Source organism: Lactuca sativa, chromosome 8 (genome assembly GCF_002870075.4).
Source record: "Lactuca sativa cultivar Salinas chromosome 8, Lsat_Salinas_v11, whole genome shotgun sequence".
Lineage (NCBI taxonomy): Eukaryota > Viridiplantae > Streptophyta > Magnoliopsida > Asterales > Asteraceae > Lactuca > Lactuca sativa.
In genome coordinates this window covers 302,236,800-302,250,195 of record NC_056630.2, presented here as the reverse complement: position 1 = coordinate 302,250,195, position 13,396 = coordinate 302,236,800, and the positions used below count along the sequence as shown (strand labels likewise).

General features: G+C 41.2%; 2 protein-coding genes across 2 annotated transcripts; one reads left to right on the top strand and one right to left on the bottom strand.

Moving 5' to 3' along the window:
* Window positions 1-232: 232 nt before the first annotated feature.
* On the bottom strand, window positions 233-1,145 carry LOC111919821 (uncharacterized). The gene has a single exon (XM_023915393.3). The coding sequence runs from the start codon at window positions 927-929 to the stop codon at window positions 423-425; it is 507 nt and encodes a 168-aa protein (XP_023771161.1). The 5' UTR covers window positions 930-1,145; the 3' UTR covers window positions 233-422.
* Window positions 1,146-2,348: 1,203 nt separating this feature from the next.
* On the top strand, window positions 2,349-5,603 carry LOC122195354 (receptor-like protein 48). Its single transcript, XM_052766771.1, has one exon. The coding sequence runs from the start codon at window positions 2,349-2,351 to the stop codon at window positions 5,601-5,603; it is 3,255 nt and encodes a 1,084-aa protein (XP_052622731.1).
* Window positions 5,604-13,396: the final 7,793 nt, after the last annotated feature.

Genomic DNA, 13,396 nt, shown 5'->3' with positions numbered 1-13,396 from the left:
GTGGAGGTGATTGCTGACAAAAGAATTGTTTGTATATATACATTGTTTAGTTGAAATTCAATCAAAGTCACTGTTTCAAAACTTCGTAAATTGATAATGATCAAAATTTATTTTAAAACATTTTTTGATTTAATAAACATATTTTTGTTGTTTACATAAAAAAAAACATTTTTTGATGTAATAATTTCGTTTTTATCATTTTTTTTTTCTGTTGAGATATTGTTCCCATGGCTTATACAAGAAAAAACAAATCGATGTTTGTATTACGTTACGAACTTTTTACAATAAAACGGTTAACAAGATTTAATGCATTCAAATCAAATTCAACCCAGTTAACCTATTTGACCTATTAGAAAGAAATAACAAAATAATTAACAAAATAAAAAAAAAATCTTTATACAATCTTTTGTTTGGTACAAACGCTAACCACCCAAACTGAGATAAACCGAGGTCGCAATACCGACGGCGTAAACTCCGATCACCGTCCCAACGACCTGCATCCCTGACCGCGTCGCAACACCAATTCCGACAATCCCAGCAACACCGACAGGCACCTTCAGTAGAACATCCTTCCCGGCGTTGGAAACGATGGCATCTGAGTAAAGATCCATAGCGAACTCCTTGAACGCCGCTTCCCCAAGCGTGACGATTTCATCTCCGTCATCATCCGGGAGGGCTTTTTGGATGGCTTTGTCGATTTGGGAACGGGTGGGAGGGGAAGTTACCCATTTATCGATCAAAGGGAGGTGCAGATCTGAAAGGGTTTGGTAGAGACTGTCGGAAGCTGAAACGAGTTGGTAGCGGGGGATGCCCGGGAAAGTTTGTTGGGCGAGAGAGAGAAACTGTTGGTAGACTGTTTCGCACGCTGAGCTGAATTCCGGTGAGTCTCGTAGTTTTCCGGCGACCCGTTTTGATGAAGATAACCCCATATTCCTTTTGACAAAATCCGAATGAAACTCCTCAAGAATTACAGTCGAACAAAACTAAACAGTATAATCACAAGATTTCAGAGAATAACTTGTGAGAAGAAACTATATCAAAAACTAAGTATAAACATAAAATCTTAAACAAGTAGAGAATTACACAGATGATCGAAATAGTAAATGAGCTGTTTCACTTGGAACTAACTCTGCTTTGCACATTATATATTCCGGGTCGAAACACTTTGTATTCCGGGTTGGAATACCCGCGTGTTCTCTTCTCCTTTTATCAAATTAAACGAGGCGCAGCCCACAAGAAGAAAATGTTGCACTTTCAGCCCTTCACATGAAAACTCACTTCATCAGTAGTCCTGATAGATTCCTCTGTATTCCTCATTCCATAACACGTTACATACTTATCTGTAACACGTTACACAGATACTATTAAATGAAAATATAACAATTCACATATTTAAACATATTCTCCAATAAGATTTTGCCTGGTATATATACACATAAAGATTGTGATTGTTGCAACTAAAATGAATAAAAACCTTAAAGACATAAGTTCTAGCATGGAATGATAATTGGAACGGTTATTTCTTGAATAATTTTTAAGATTTGTTATAGCTATCATGTTATAGATCTGTACATTAGAGGGTTTCGATAATTTCTTCATTTTGTTTGAGACTTGATTGTTGGCAATACACATCATTGATATTTGAAACATTTTCTTTTTGTATGTTCTTGTTTACAACTATATGGGTTAAATGCAATAAAGAGCAACATGCTATTATTGGACAGTTTTATATGTTCTTGTTTACAACTATATGGGTTAAATGCAATAAAGAGCAACATGTTATTATTGGACAATTTTTTATAATATAATTTCTTAATAAGAATAAAATTTGAAAGTACACTACTACTTTAAATCTGGTACATTTCATAAAACAAAATGTAACTCGTTTCCATTTATTACAAGGGTCGGAAGTTTCATGTCTAACAAAAATTTGAACTTAAAGTTACATAAATTATCCTCTCGGGGTTTGACAAATCAACTTTGTTAATCATTTAAAGATATTTTAAATTATCTTTGATTTCTTGGTAACGTAAATGCTTCAAATTCTTTGTTTTATTTAATTGATATTTTATGAAGAATTGTGGCCAGAACTACAATTGTGTATGCAATGGGTAATAGACTTGGTCAAGAAGCACTTATTTTGAACAAGAGAAAAAGAAAAAGAGTAGCACCGCAAGAATAGAAGTCTATCATTGACTTCCAAGTCTTTCATGGCCATAAGATACTCTTCATTTATAAATCAACTAGTTTTTTCTTCATAACAACCCATCACTTCATCTTATAACAATCCATCTTTCTACTTCATCTCTTCTTTTCTAATGTCTAAAAAATCTGAGTTAGGGTTCATTATGGGGAATCAGAGGGGTTTGGGGCTCCATCTCATTTCCATATGTTTGTTTTTTATTGCAGCCACATATACCTGTTGCGGTGATGGAAATATCAGTGTCGTTTGCTCTGAGAAAGAGAGAGTTGCTCTTCTCAAGTTCAAACATAGTGTAAGAGATGACCTTGAAATGTTGTCATCATGGGTTGGCAATGATTGTTGCAGATGGGGAAGCATCCAGTGTGACACTGTCACTGGAAATGTTGAAAGCCTTTATCTCAGAGGAGATGAAGGCTACTTAGTTGGTAATGAGGTGAACGCTTCTTTAGCGGAGTTGAAGCATCTGAAACACTTGGACCTGAGTGGGAATGATTTCCAAGGAAGTCGGATCCCAAAGTTCATTGGATCATTGAAACAGCTGATCTACCTCAATCTCTCTAATGTTGGTTTTGAAGGTATTATTCCTCATAACATTGGAAACCTTTCTAATTTAAAGCTTTTTGATCTCAGTTGGAATGGAGGGCTAGTAGCAGATGATATGGCATGGACTTCTGGCCTTTCTTCACTTGAGCATCTCGTCTTGAGTTCAGTAGATCTTGGAAGAGCACAAAACATGGACATGCTGTTTTACATGATTCCCTCTTTAAAAGAGTTAAGTTTGTCAGATTGTGGACTTTCCAATGCTGATCTTGGTCCTTCTCTTAATTCAAGTAAAATACTTCGCAACATCAAACACCTGGATCTTAGTAACAATTATTTCCAAGGCCCACTCCCTGGCTTTTTTCAAAACATGTCATCCCTAACATTCCTCGATCTTTCATCCTTTAATCTTAGTTTGACATGGAACTTTGCAAACTTTCTAAGCACAATCCCTTCTTTATCAGAGCTGCATCTGTCAGATTGTGGACTCGATAAGACACATCTATCTTCTCCTCATCTTAATTTTAGTAGACTCTTTAACATCCACCACTTGGATCTCAGCAGAAATTCAATTGAAGGTGCATTTCCTTCTGTTTTCACAAACATGAGTTCCCTAAGAGTCCTTGATCTCTCAGGAAACATGTTGAATTCTTGGGTTCCTGTTATGCCTAACCTTATACATCTCGATCTTTCTGGTAACGATTTTAAGCAGATAGGGGATTTTGGAATCTGGAGACAGTGTCACCTGAAACACTTGGGTGCATCATACAATCATTTTAAAATAGAAATGATTGAATCAACAGAAAACATAACAGAATGCTCCCAATATGCTTTGGAATGGTTGCATTTAAGTTCATGTTCAAATGGTACAATTCCAGATCCAATTGCAAGACTAGCCAATTTAAGAGGTATAGATTTATCGAGCAGCAGTTTGACAGGTCAAATCCCCGAATCTCTAGGAAGATTAAAATATTTAGAAGTGTTGGATCTTTCCTCTAACCAGTTAACCGGTCCCATTCCTACATTCCTTGGAAATATTTCCGAACTTGATCTTTCTTTTAATCAATTGAATGGTTCAATTCCGGAATCCTTTGGAAATCTAGCAGCTTTAACACATTTGCATCTAAGTTCCAATCGGTTAACGGGCCCAATCCCATCATCTTTAGGAGGACTTGCTTCATTACAAACAGTTTGGTTGTATTCAAATTTGTTAAATGGAACTATTCCAGCCTCAATTGGGCAACTTGCCAAACTTCGTTATCTGGATTTCTCCAACAATTCTTTAGAAGGAGTAGTTTCTGAAGCCCATTTTGCCAACTTTTTTATGTTGAAGTACTTGGATACTTCTTCTAACACCAAGTTGACATTCAATGTTTCACGTGACTGGAGGCCTCCATTTCAATTGGTATTTCTTCGACTTAAATCCTGTACTATCGGAACTGAATTTCCGCATTGGATTCGAAGCCAAAGGAAACTTAATGTGTTGGATTTGTCAAAGGCTCAAATTACGGGACCTCTACCGACATGGTTGAGGAAGATGCCCATCATTCCTTGCTTAGATCTCTCCCACAACAAACTCAGCGGACCTTTGACAAACCTTCCTAATGCGGCAACTTATGGTGGGTATGGATTTGTTTCAGTATTATTTCTGGAAAATAACTTTTTCAATGAGTCTATTCCAAGGTCGTTGTGCATAAGGATAGATCTGGAATATCTTGATCTTTCCAAAAATAGGTTAACCGGTAAAATTCCCAAGTGTCTTGAGAATATGAAAAGGTTGTATACCATGATACTTAGCTCAAATCAGTTATCTGGTGTCATTCCAAGCTCTGTAGCTCTTAATTCATTACATCGGTTAAACTTGAATGACAACGATTTTATTGGTGAACTTCCTCGAGAATTGGAGAATTTACGGGTTTTAAGTATGTTAGATTTGGGTGATAATAGATTGTCTGGAAATATACCTGAATGGGTCGGAAAAAAACTTACATATTTGGTAGTTTTGAGGTTACACAAAAATAACTTTACAGGAAGAATTCCCGAGTCTTTGTGCAAATCATCAAATCTTCAAATTTTGGATTTGGCACACAACAACTTAGAAGGAACCATCCCTATTTGTCTACGAAAGTTGAAAGCTATGGTTAGTAATAGCGGATCAGGGCACATCGATTACTCTCTCGACTATGATGTGAATGTTGATCAGGTCATGAAAGGTGTTGATCTTGAATACACAAAAACTTGGTATATGGTTTATAACATGGACCTGTCAAGCAATAAACTTGTTGGAGAAATACCAGTGGAGCTAACTGCACTTTCCAAGTTGGTGGGTCTCAATTTGTCTAATAATCATCTCACTGGCTATATTCCAGACAACATTGGAAACATGATGAATTTATTTTCTCTTGATTTATCTAGAAACGAACTGATTGGGATGATCCCTCCAAGCATGACAGCTTTGACCTTTTTGAGTCATTTGAATTTGTCACACAACAACTTGTCGGGACGAATACCAACAGGAAGGCAACTGCAGACCCTGATTGATCCATCAATATATGAAGGGAACAAAGATCTATGTGGACCTCCATTGTGTAACAATTGCCCAAATTGGGACAACCCAATAACAACAGGCAAGAAGAAATACAAAGCAGCTGAAGAGTCTTACGCAAACATAATTTGTGGTTTTGCAACAGGGTTTTGCGGCATTATTGGAGTTCTGTTGTTCAAGAAACAGTGGAGACGGAATCTTTTTATGTTTGCTGAAGAAACCATGGACACAATTTACGTTGCAGTTGTGGTAAGAGTTAGAAAGATGAAGATATTGAGGAAGAGAAACCACATAGAGCCTATGGAATGCACATAATGATTAATTGTTTTTTTGCTTAATAATATTGTGCTTTTATACTACTATTTGGATTTATATTTGTAATATGGATGTTATGAAAAGGTAACTTTCTTGAAATTTTCATTCAATATGATATATATACAAGAGCATGTATATAGGTAGATTAGATTACTATTTAATTAAAAAATCCATGATTGGTAAATTTTCAAAGAAAAGTGGTTCAACCAGGTAAATATAAAGTTCAAAGCAGAGCTAGTGTAGTGAGAGAGCTCATTTGTTTTTTCGATCATCTGTGTGTGATACACAAATTATTCTCTAATTCTCTGAAATCTTGTGATTATATTGTTTAGTTTTGTTCGTCTATAGTTCTTGAGGAGCTCCATTTTAGATTTAAAACGGATTTTGTTAAAAGGAATATGGGGTTATTTTCATTAACGACAATATATATGGGTTAAATACTTAAATGCAATAAATATATAGCAACATGCTTTCATTGATTTGAATGTCAACATGGTGTTAGAAGAAGTATCCAAGTACCTCAACAGTGAAAGGTTAGCAAAACGAGCTTCAAAAACTACGGCTAATAGGTTCTTACAAAAATCTAGAGAATGGAGTTTGGCAATTCATACTGTTGTTGGTATGGGTCCATCAACCAATTAGAACTTAGATTCAAATGTGTTAAAGCTACTAGATGTTCAAAGGATTTTGAAATTTAATCATTTAATTGATTAAAAGAAAGGTCAAGTTCGCATATATATATTGAAGGAATGTAGGAATGGGACTGGCTAAGCCATTATGAGATAGATTTAGTACTTCTAAGTATCTAAATCTTCCAAGTGGTTATGGAATTGTACGACTTGAACAAATACACCAATTCAACCATTCCAAAGCATATTGGGACACTGATTCATTTTTTGGAGAATAAGTATTTTTTATTTCAAAATGATTGTTTGATGCATTCAGTTAGTTGTTTCAAGTAACACTCTAAAGATTCCAACAACCCCAATCTTCTTAGACTCGTTACAAAAAATGGTAAAGCTCTAGAAGTCTAGGAAAAATAGGAACGATGAACTCAACATGTTTCCCGAGAGGTTAAGGACTTAGCTTATGTTTGTGAAAATAGATGGAAATACACCTTCCATTGAATTTCAACCAAGATCCATGTGTTGGAGTTAGAAAGTGTTCAGAAATTAAGATGAGGGGAAGATAAGTGCATCATCTCGAGCCCACAATGTGACAAATGTAGCTCTGATAAAGAAGGGATCATGTTTAGCAAGTTTGCAAAGTTCCACGCCAAAATAAGATTTAAGTATGAAAGATTGAGGAATGTTACATGTTTTGGAGAAAGCCAAGGAGTGAACCGTGTAAAGAATTGCCACCTAGATCAAGGTGTTTGAAGTTGGCAAGTATTCAACAAGAATTAAGAAAAGGACCAAAATCAGCATTGGAAAATGCACCATCCGACTATTAGCCGAATATATTTATTCTAATAAATGAAAGTTTTTTTACCACATGTCACACTATCATTCAATTTCTCAAATGTCATTTTTTGGTTATTTTGTAACGCTCTAAAATTTTCAATTAAATTTTTCATTTTTAATTCTCAAAATATTACTCATAATTCCAAATCATCACATAAATTGTAATTTATTTTAAAAACAACATCAGAGTATCCCAAAATCCTCAAATCTCTATAAGCCGACACATGTGTACAATCGAGCCTTCGCCTTCCCGAAATCTACAGGAGTACCTGAAACACATATCACATAACACGGTAAGCACAAAGCTTAGTGAGTTCCTCAAAATACCACACACAAAATAATTAACCTCTCATGGCTTTGTGTCCATAAGGACCCTCTGGTCATGTGTCTCAGTGAAGAACCCCCGGTCTCACGGCTCGGGTTGGACCCTCTGGTCCTATCTCAATAATACATAGGATAATATACAGCATAGATCACAAAACAGAATGCATGATATCACATATCTCAATATAGGCACATAAGATCAACATATACACATAATAAATTAAAAACATAAGTCACAAAGACAGTATGGATGATAAAACATATCACAGTATAATCAAATAAGATGCTCTAGTCCATAATGTACTAAGACCCTCTGATCAATAGTGTAAACAAGACCCTCTGGTCTGTAACTCAATAAAGACCCTCCGGTCGCACAGTGTTACCACTCAGGTATGTATAGTGAGAGACTCACCTCGCAGTGTAAAGCAATGTATCCTACACTTGAGTTGCTGATCTAGACTCCACCTACACGTATCACAATCATCTCTACTTAACAATTATATAAAATGTTAAGATGTTCTCCAAAGTCCACAACTTGATCCAACCCTAAAAGTCAATGGAAGTCAACACTCAAGTCAACAGTCCATGTTGACTCAACTCATCGAGTGCAGCTCATGAACTCGTCGAGGACCTCAGAACTCAGTAAATTGCAAAAACCTGAGTCAACTTGCCGAGTTGCTAACCAACTTGTCGAGTCCATGCAACATCCATAAGACCAGGAAAAACCACAACTACTCGTTGAGTTATCCCATCAACTCATCAAGGTCACTCTGAATCCAAAGACGGGTAAAACCCTCTCAACTCGTGGAGTTGTCTCACCCACTTGCTGAGTCTGTAACGCGTCCAGACCATTGGGGTAAACCCTAACCAACTCGTCGAGTTGGCTCATCAACTCGTCGGGTCCATTAAGTCCATTTCTCATTCATAAGATTTTAAGCAGAAATAAGGTCCCATACTCTAGATTTAGCCTTCTAAGGCTGAAGTAGCACATAAAGATGCAAGATTTACGTCTATGCATGGAATCTAGGGCTCAAAATGCCAAAACAAGCTCTATAGAGGGTCTAAACCATGAAAGTGTAACAGCCCGGATTTCCAGGTATCGTTATGCTTATGATTTTGGTGTTTTGAGAGGGGACTCGGCGAGTTGGAGCTCAGACTCGCCGAGTAGGATCGCGGATCTGGTCGCGGGTTCGCGCCTGGACTCGGCAAGTCCGCGCTGTTTAGCGAAACCCTAACTTTCCAGGTTTGGGACGTATATAAAGGGGCCTTATGGCCGTCATTGTACACCCTAGTCCTTTGAGCGAAACCCTAAACCGAGTGTGAGCATCTGGAGCAAGGTAGAAGACCATTATTGATCTTGGAAGTGTTATTTTGCAAGGAGGAAGAGACTTAGTTAAGGGAACAACAGTAGAAGCTATATTCCGAGAGTTGGGGGCGCAGAGCAACGTTATTCAGGTAATATTTTCGAGTTGTTCCCTTCTATGTTGATGTGTATATTGATTTGGGGTTTATTGAACCCTTTTGTGGCTAATCGAGTGCTCCCTTAGTCCCCTAAGCGATTGAAACCCTATATCTGGACCCTTGGAAGTCCAGAGTGTCCCTTGCCTGAGATTTTCGGGAATCAATGGAGGTTTTGGATTGGAATCCTTATGCCTTAGGTCACAACGTCAATTATGAGTTATGGGGTGTGTTATGAACACCGAAATAAGGACTTTACGTGATGAACCAGTCTACGAAGGCCAGAGCTATGAATTGTCGGATCAGATCTGACCTTAGAAACCAGTTTGAGCGGTTGCATGGCATGGACTCGCCGAGTCCGATGAACAGACTCGGCGAGTAGCTTGAAGATTGCCTTAGAATGGTCCTGTCCGGGTTATGGGTTGGATTGGTGAGTCAGGGCGAGTTAGAGAGGGTTAACAGATGGTCTGAGTCGAACTGGGACTCGCCGAGTTGTTCTTCAGACTCGGCGAGTTGAGTCGGGGTGGCCCCGCGATTCTTCCAGGTGGAACTCTTCGAGTCAGGGGGGATGCTCGACGAGTAGAAAGGGAATCTTAGAGAGTTGGTGAAAACGTCTAGACTCGCCGAGTCGCCTTAGCGCTCACCGAGTCCGGTCAAAGTTGACCGTTGACTGTTGGTCGTTGACCAGAGTGGACCTGTGTTGACTCCTTAGGGACAGTCAACCTTAGAGATATAAATTGTTAACTAGGGACATATGATGTTATAGGAGGATTAGAGCTTGGAGGATTGAGCACGAGGGATTCCCAGGATTCGTGAGATATTGAGACACGCGAGGTGAGTCTTCTCACTATATTTTACCTTGAGTAGGTAACCAGAGTTATGTGGTAGGGTATTTGTATGTTATGTGTTGCACTGAATTATTCTATGTGATTTATGCTATGCATGTTACAGAGTTAGAACCTGAGGGTTCACAGAGTATGGGTGCACGGACCCACAGAGTTATAGCCTCGAGTGGCTAATATGTGTTACGTGGTATTTTGGGGAACTCACTAAGCTTTGTGCTGACAGTGTTGGTGTTATTTGTTTCAGGTACTAGTGAGGATCGCGGGAAGGCGCCGGCCTGATCAGTGCACACACGCGGGATTTTTACATTATTTGATCTTGGGATTTTTATATTTTATGAGATGAGTTTCAAACAATGATGTTTTTGTGAATACTAAACGAATTATGTTTTTATAAAATGCGAAAAATTATTTTGAAATTCTCGGTGTTACAATTTGGTATCAGAGCCTTGGTTTGAGGGATTCGAGTACACCTTCGGGCGTATTTGAACTCAAACTGAGGATTTGAGATGTAATTTTCAAAAATAAAAAATAAAAGAGTTTTGAAAAACGCAGAGCAAGAGATTTGTGTACGATCAGTCCGCGCCCGAACGGTGATTTCCCAAAATACCTTTACATTATGTGATGTTAATATTGATATGATGTATCCGCATGCTAGAGTAGGCTAGGTATTGCTGTTAGAACTAGATTGGCCTGATTTGTGATGCCTTAGCCTAGGGAGAGGTGAGCTGCTATGTGACGCTTGAGAGTGAGTAGGTAGCAGCGAGGGGTTGATGAGAGATCTATTAGAGAGTTGTCTACGCATGATAGAGTACTTGGGACTTGGGATCCGAAGAGGAGGACTTGGAGTGTATCCCGGTGCGGTGCGGACAGTAGTATTGGGCCCGTACTACTAAAAGCACCGGAACGGTGTACAGCCCAAGTAAGAATCCTTGGAATACCGAGAATCAAGGAGGAAAGAGTTGACGAGTGTGAGTGTGCTCGTGTGGGTTCTAAATTTATCATATGTCGTATTTCAGTGGTAAATCATGGTGAGGACACGTTTGACGCCCGAGAGCAGTGGTACCAGTGAGGAGGATATCCGTCGGATCATCCAGGAGGAGGTGGCTGCAGCCATCAGGGCAGAGATTCCGGAAATGTTTGGGTCTATAAAGACCACGCTGATAGAGACATATGACGAGCGTTATGCCGCTATTTCTAAGGCTGCTGCTGCAGCGGCTACCGCAGCGGTGACTGCTGCGAGGCCGCAGGGTGGGGACGCATTGCTATTCCGGGAGTTCAGCAACACAAAACCACCAGAGTTTGATGGGACCCAGGATCCGGTGGCAGCAATGAGGTGGATATCTGATATTGAGGGGTGCTTCTTCACTTGCTCATCTCCTGAGCATTTGAAGGTCCGGTTCGCGCTGAACTAGCTTCGCTTGGGAGCGAAGGACTGGTGGAAGTTTGTGACGGCGCATTACACACCTGCTGAGCTTGTGGCAGTGACCTGGGAGAGGTTTACTGTCATGTTCCGAGATGAGTACGTTCCCCAGGTGGAGAGGGAGCGTTTGGCACAGGAGTTTCTGACCCTCAAGCAGGGTACCGAGTCAGTTACAGCGATTACGAGGAAGTTTCATGAGAGGGCGATGTTTTGCCCTGAGCACGTGACCACCGAGCAGGCTCGGATGAGCCGTTACTTGAGCATCTTGCGGAGGGATATCCGGTAGTTTGTGGCAAACTCCTCGTACCGGACATTTGCTGAGCTTCAGGCAAATGCCCGGAAGAGGGAGATTGAGCTTGAGACTTAGGCTAGGGAGGAGGCGGAGTCTCAGGGGAGGGATCGGCGACCGGCACAGTCTCAGCCGGCAGCCAAGCGGGCCAAGCCCGCTGATCCCAAACCAGGGAGTCAGAAGGGCCGCACTTGCGCGAAGTGCGGCAAGGGTCACGATGGAGTCTGTCGAGCGGGATCTTGCTACAAATGTGGCAAGGAGGGGCATATGGCCAAGGACTGCCCCAAGGGGTTTGTAGTGTGTTTCCACTGCAACCAGACCGGACACCGGAAGGCTGAGTGTCCGCAGCTGGGCGGAGCACCTTAGGGATCTGCTCCTGCCGCCATCAGAGCTACAGAGAGTCGGCCTGTAAAGGCTGAGGCGCCGAGAGCTCGAGGGAGAGCCTTCCAGCTGACTGCGGAAGAGGTCCGCATCGCGCCCGATGTGGTGGCTGGTACGTTTCCTTTCATGTATTTATTTTGATGTTGAAATATTATGCTTATATTAGGTTATGTGTAGGTACCTTCCTTGTGAATTATGTGCCTGCCTTAGTGTTATTTGACTCAGGTGCGAGTCGGTCTTTTGTATCTTTGGCCTTTAGTCAGCATATCAGTGTTAGTCGTGAGGCATTGAGTCGGCCTCTGAGAGTTTCCATAGCTGCCGATAGAGTGATTTGTGCCACAGAGGTTCTCCGGGGATGTGTGTTAGAGATTTTCGGGGTGGAGTTTCCGATTGATTTGATCCCTATGGCGATGGGTGATGTCTGTGTCATTGTGGGCATGGATTGGTTGAGCCGATTCGGCGCGGTTATCGACTGTGAGCGCCAGCTGGTGACCATACGAGACCCTAGTGGGGGAGTTCTTTCAGTGTATGGCGAGGGTACGCGTTCATGATCAGCTTTTTGTTCGGCCGCTAGGGCGAGGCAGTGTCTACAACAGGGCTGTAAGGGTTTTGTGGCGTATGTGATGGATACACGGGTAACTTCCGAGAGACCGAGTTCAGTTAAGGAGGTTCCGGTGGTGCGTGAGTTCCCAGATGTTTTTCCCGAGGAGTTACCGGGTGTGCCTCCCGTGAGGCAAGTGGAGTTCAGTATTTATTTGGTTTCGAGGGCCGCGCCTATCGCTAAGGTGCCTTATCGTCTTGCTCCTCCAGAGATGCAAGAGTTGTCCTCGCAGCTTCAGGAGCTGCTGGGGAAGGGGTTCATTCGGCCGAGCAGCTCACCGTAGGGAGCGCCTATCCTGTTTGTCAAGAAGAAGGATGGTTCACACCGGATGTGCATTGATTACCGGGAGTTGAACAAGTTGACGGTCAAGAACCGTTACCCATTACCGAGGATCGACGATTTATTCGATCAGTTGCAGGGAGCATCTTGGTTCTCCAAGATCGATTTGAGGTCGGGATATCATCAGGTGAGAGTGCGGGATGAGGACGTCCAGAAGACAGCGTTCAGGACGCGATATGGGCATTATGAGTTTGTGGTGATGCCTTTTGGGATCACCAATGCCCCGGCTGTGTTCATGGATCTCATGAACAGGGTATGTAGGCCGATGTTGGATCGGTCAGTGATTGTATTTATCGATGATATTCTGGTATATTCGAGATCTAGAGAGTAGCATGAGGAGCATTTGAGGGAGGTCCTTGGAGTTTTGAGATCAGAGAAGCTTTATGTAAAGTTCTCCAAGTGTGATTTCTGGTTGCGGGAGGTCCAATTCTTAGGACATCTTGTTAATCAGGAAGGGATATTGGTCGATCCGGCCAAGGTTGAGGCGGTGATGAGTTGGGAGGAGCCGAAATCACACTCTGAGATCAGGAGTTTCCTTGGGTTGGCAGGGTACTATCGGAGATTTATCAAGGACTTCTCCAGGATCGCAGTGCCACTCACCAGATTGACCCGAAAGGGTGTTGCATTCTCATGGGGTTCCGAGCAGCAGACCTCTTTTGAGACACTTCGTCAG